The sequence below is a fragment of the Limulus polyphemus genome, unplaced genomic scaffold (assembly GCF_000517525.1).
Source record: "Limulus polyphemus unplaced genomic scaffold, Limulus_polyphemus-2.1.2 Scaffold10869, whole genome shotgun sequence".
NCBI classification, from domain to species: domain Eukaryota; kingdom Metazoa; phylum Arthropoda; class Merostomata; order Xiphosura; family Limulidae; genus Limulus; species Limulus polyphemus.
The window spans coordinates 16,736-18,149 of record NW_013676479.1 but is presented as its reverse complement, the minus strand read 5'-3'; the positions used below and the strand labels follow the sequence as shown (position 1 = coordinate 18,149).

The 1,414-nt window shown below is 28.5% G+C and overlaps 1 protein-coding gene across 1 annotated transcript in view; it reads left to right on the top strand.

Annotated features, from left to right (window-relative positions):
* Nucleotides 1-445: 445 nt before the first annotated feature.
* LOC106476553 (gamma-aminobutyric acid receptor subunit beta-like) overlaps nt 446-1,414 on the top strand; it is a 17,270-nt gene continuing 16,301 nt past the window's right edge. Inside the window, exon 1 of the mRNA XM_013937202.2 lies at nt 446-563. Coding sequence (XP_013792656.1) covers nt 446-563 — 118 coding nt within the window. The remainder of the gene's footprint in view (nt 564-1,414) is intronic.

Sequence of the window (1,414 nt, the reverse complement as noted above, 5' to 3'; positions counted from 1 at the left end):
TTTTATTAAGTAAGGACTTCGTGTCGCTAAAGTTTCGTCGGAACGAAGTTACGGAAAATCAATTAACGAACGGAGACGTAACAATGCCATTAAAGCTACCCTATTCCAGTTACACATTTCAGATAAATATCTCATTAAAGTTATCCTGTACAAGTTACACATTTTAGGTTAATGTGTATATAAATCAATCCTATACCAGTTACACATTTCAGATTAACCTGCCATTAGGCCTAAAACCTATCTTTATAATAAACGTTACACGTAGCCATACCTGAATTTTCCCTATTTCAAAGTAATACTCAGCGTAATGGTTATTTGAGAACGCTTGTGTTTATATTAAATGTGACGTTTTGTTAATTATATATTGAATGTTAACCAATATATTTGGCATAATCCGTATTCATACGTTTCCGGGTTAACAGGGACATTAGGCCTAATCTGTACGATGTTTTATTATTATTATTTTTCTTATACTTTCAGACTAACAGTAACATCTAGCTGTCCTATGGATCTTCAGTACTTCCCAATGGACCGACAGCTGTGCACCGTTGAAATTGAAAGCTGTAAGTAAAACTGGTATATGTTTTGAAAAGGGTTACTATGATCCTTTTGAGTGAAGGGTGTGATTCTTGTAAGTCAACGGTAAAATTAATGTTTTAGCGACAATCGCGTATTTTTTAATAATCATTGTAAAGTTTGAAATTTTTTACCATATCACAGAGTTTTTAATTTTCAAACTTGCGGCTTTAAGCAGACGATAATCTGGGTTTTTTTTTTTCCAATCATCTTGAGATTTTAATTATTTTATTGACGGCTAACACGATATTTTAAATATTCATACACCGATTTTGAAGTTTGAAACAAAGAGAAACACGATATTTTTTAATGTTCATACTACATATTTAAAATATTTGAAAAATACAAACACGATATTTTAAATATTTGCCACAAAGTTCTAAAATATTTTAACATAGATAAACGCGCTATTTCAAATGTTCATCTTACATAATTTTATATATTTTTAAAAAGGCAAACACGATATTTGATATGTTCTTCTTGTAGATTTAAAGATTCTGACGACAAAAATCAAAACTCTTTTAGATCTCTATTTGGTTTTCAAAATATGAATTCATTCCAACAATCTAGTTTTATTTTATCTTTTTTTTTAAATATAAGATAGCTCTTGATATTTATTATATTTTCATTGTTGATACGACATTCTTCAAATAATATTGTTATACAGGGGCATCACTTTAATTTATTATATTTTCATTGTTGATACGACATTCTTCAAATAATATTGTTATACAGGGGCATCACTTGAATTTATTATATTTTCATTGTTTATTCGACATTCTTTAAATAATATTGTTATACACGGGCATCACTTGAATTTATTATATTTTCATTGTTT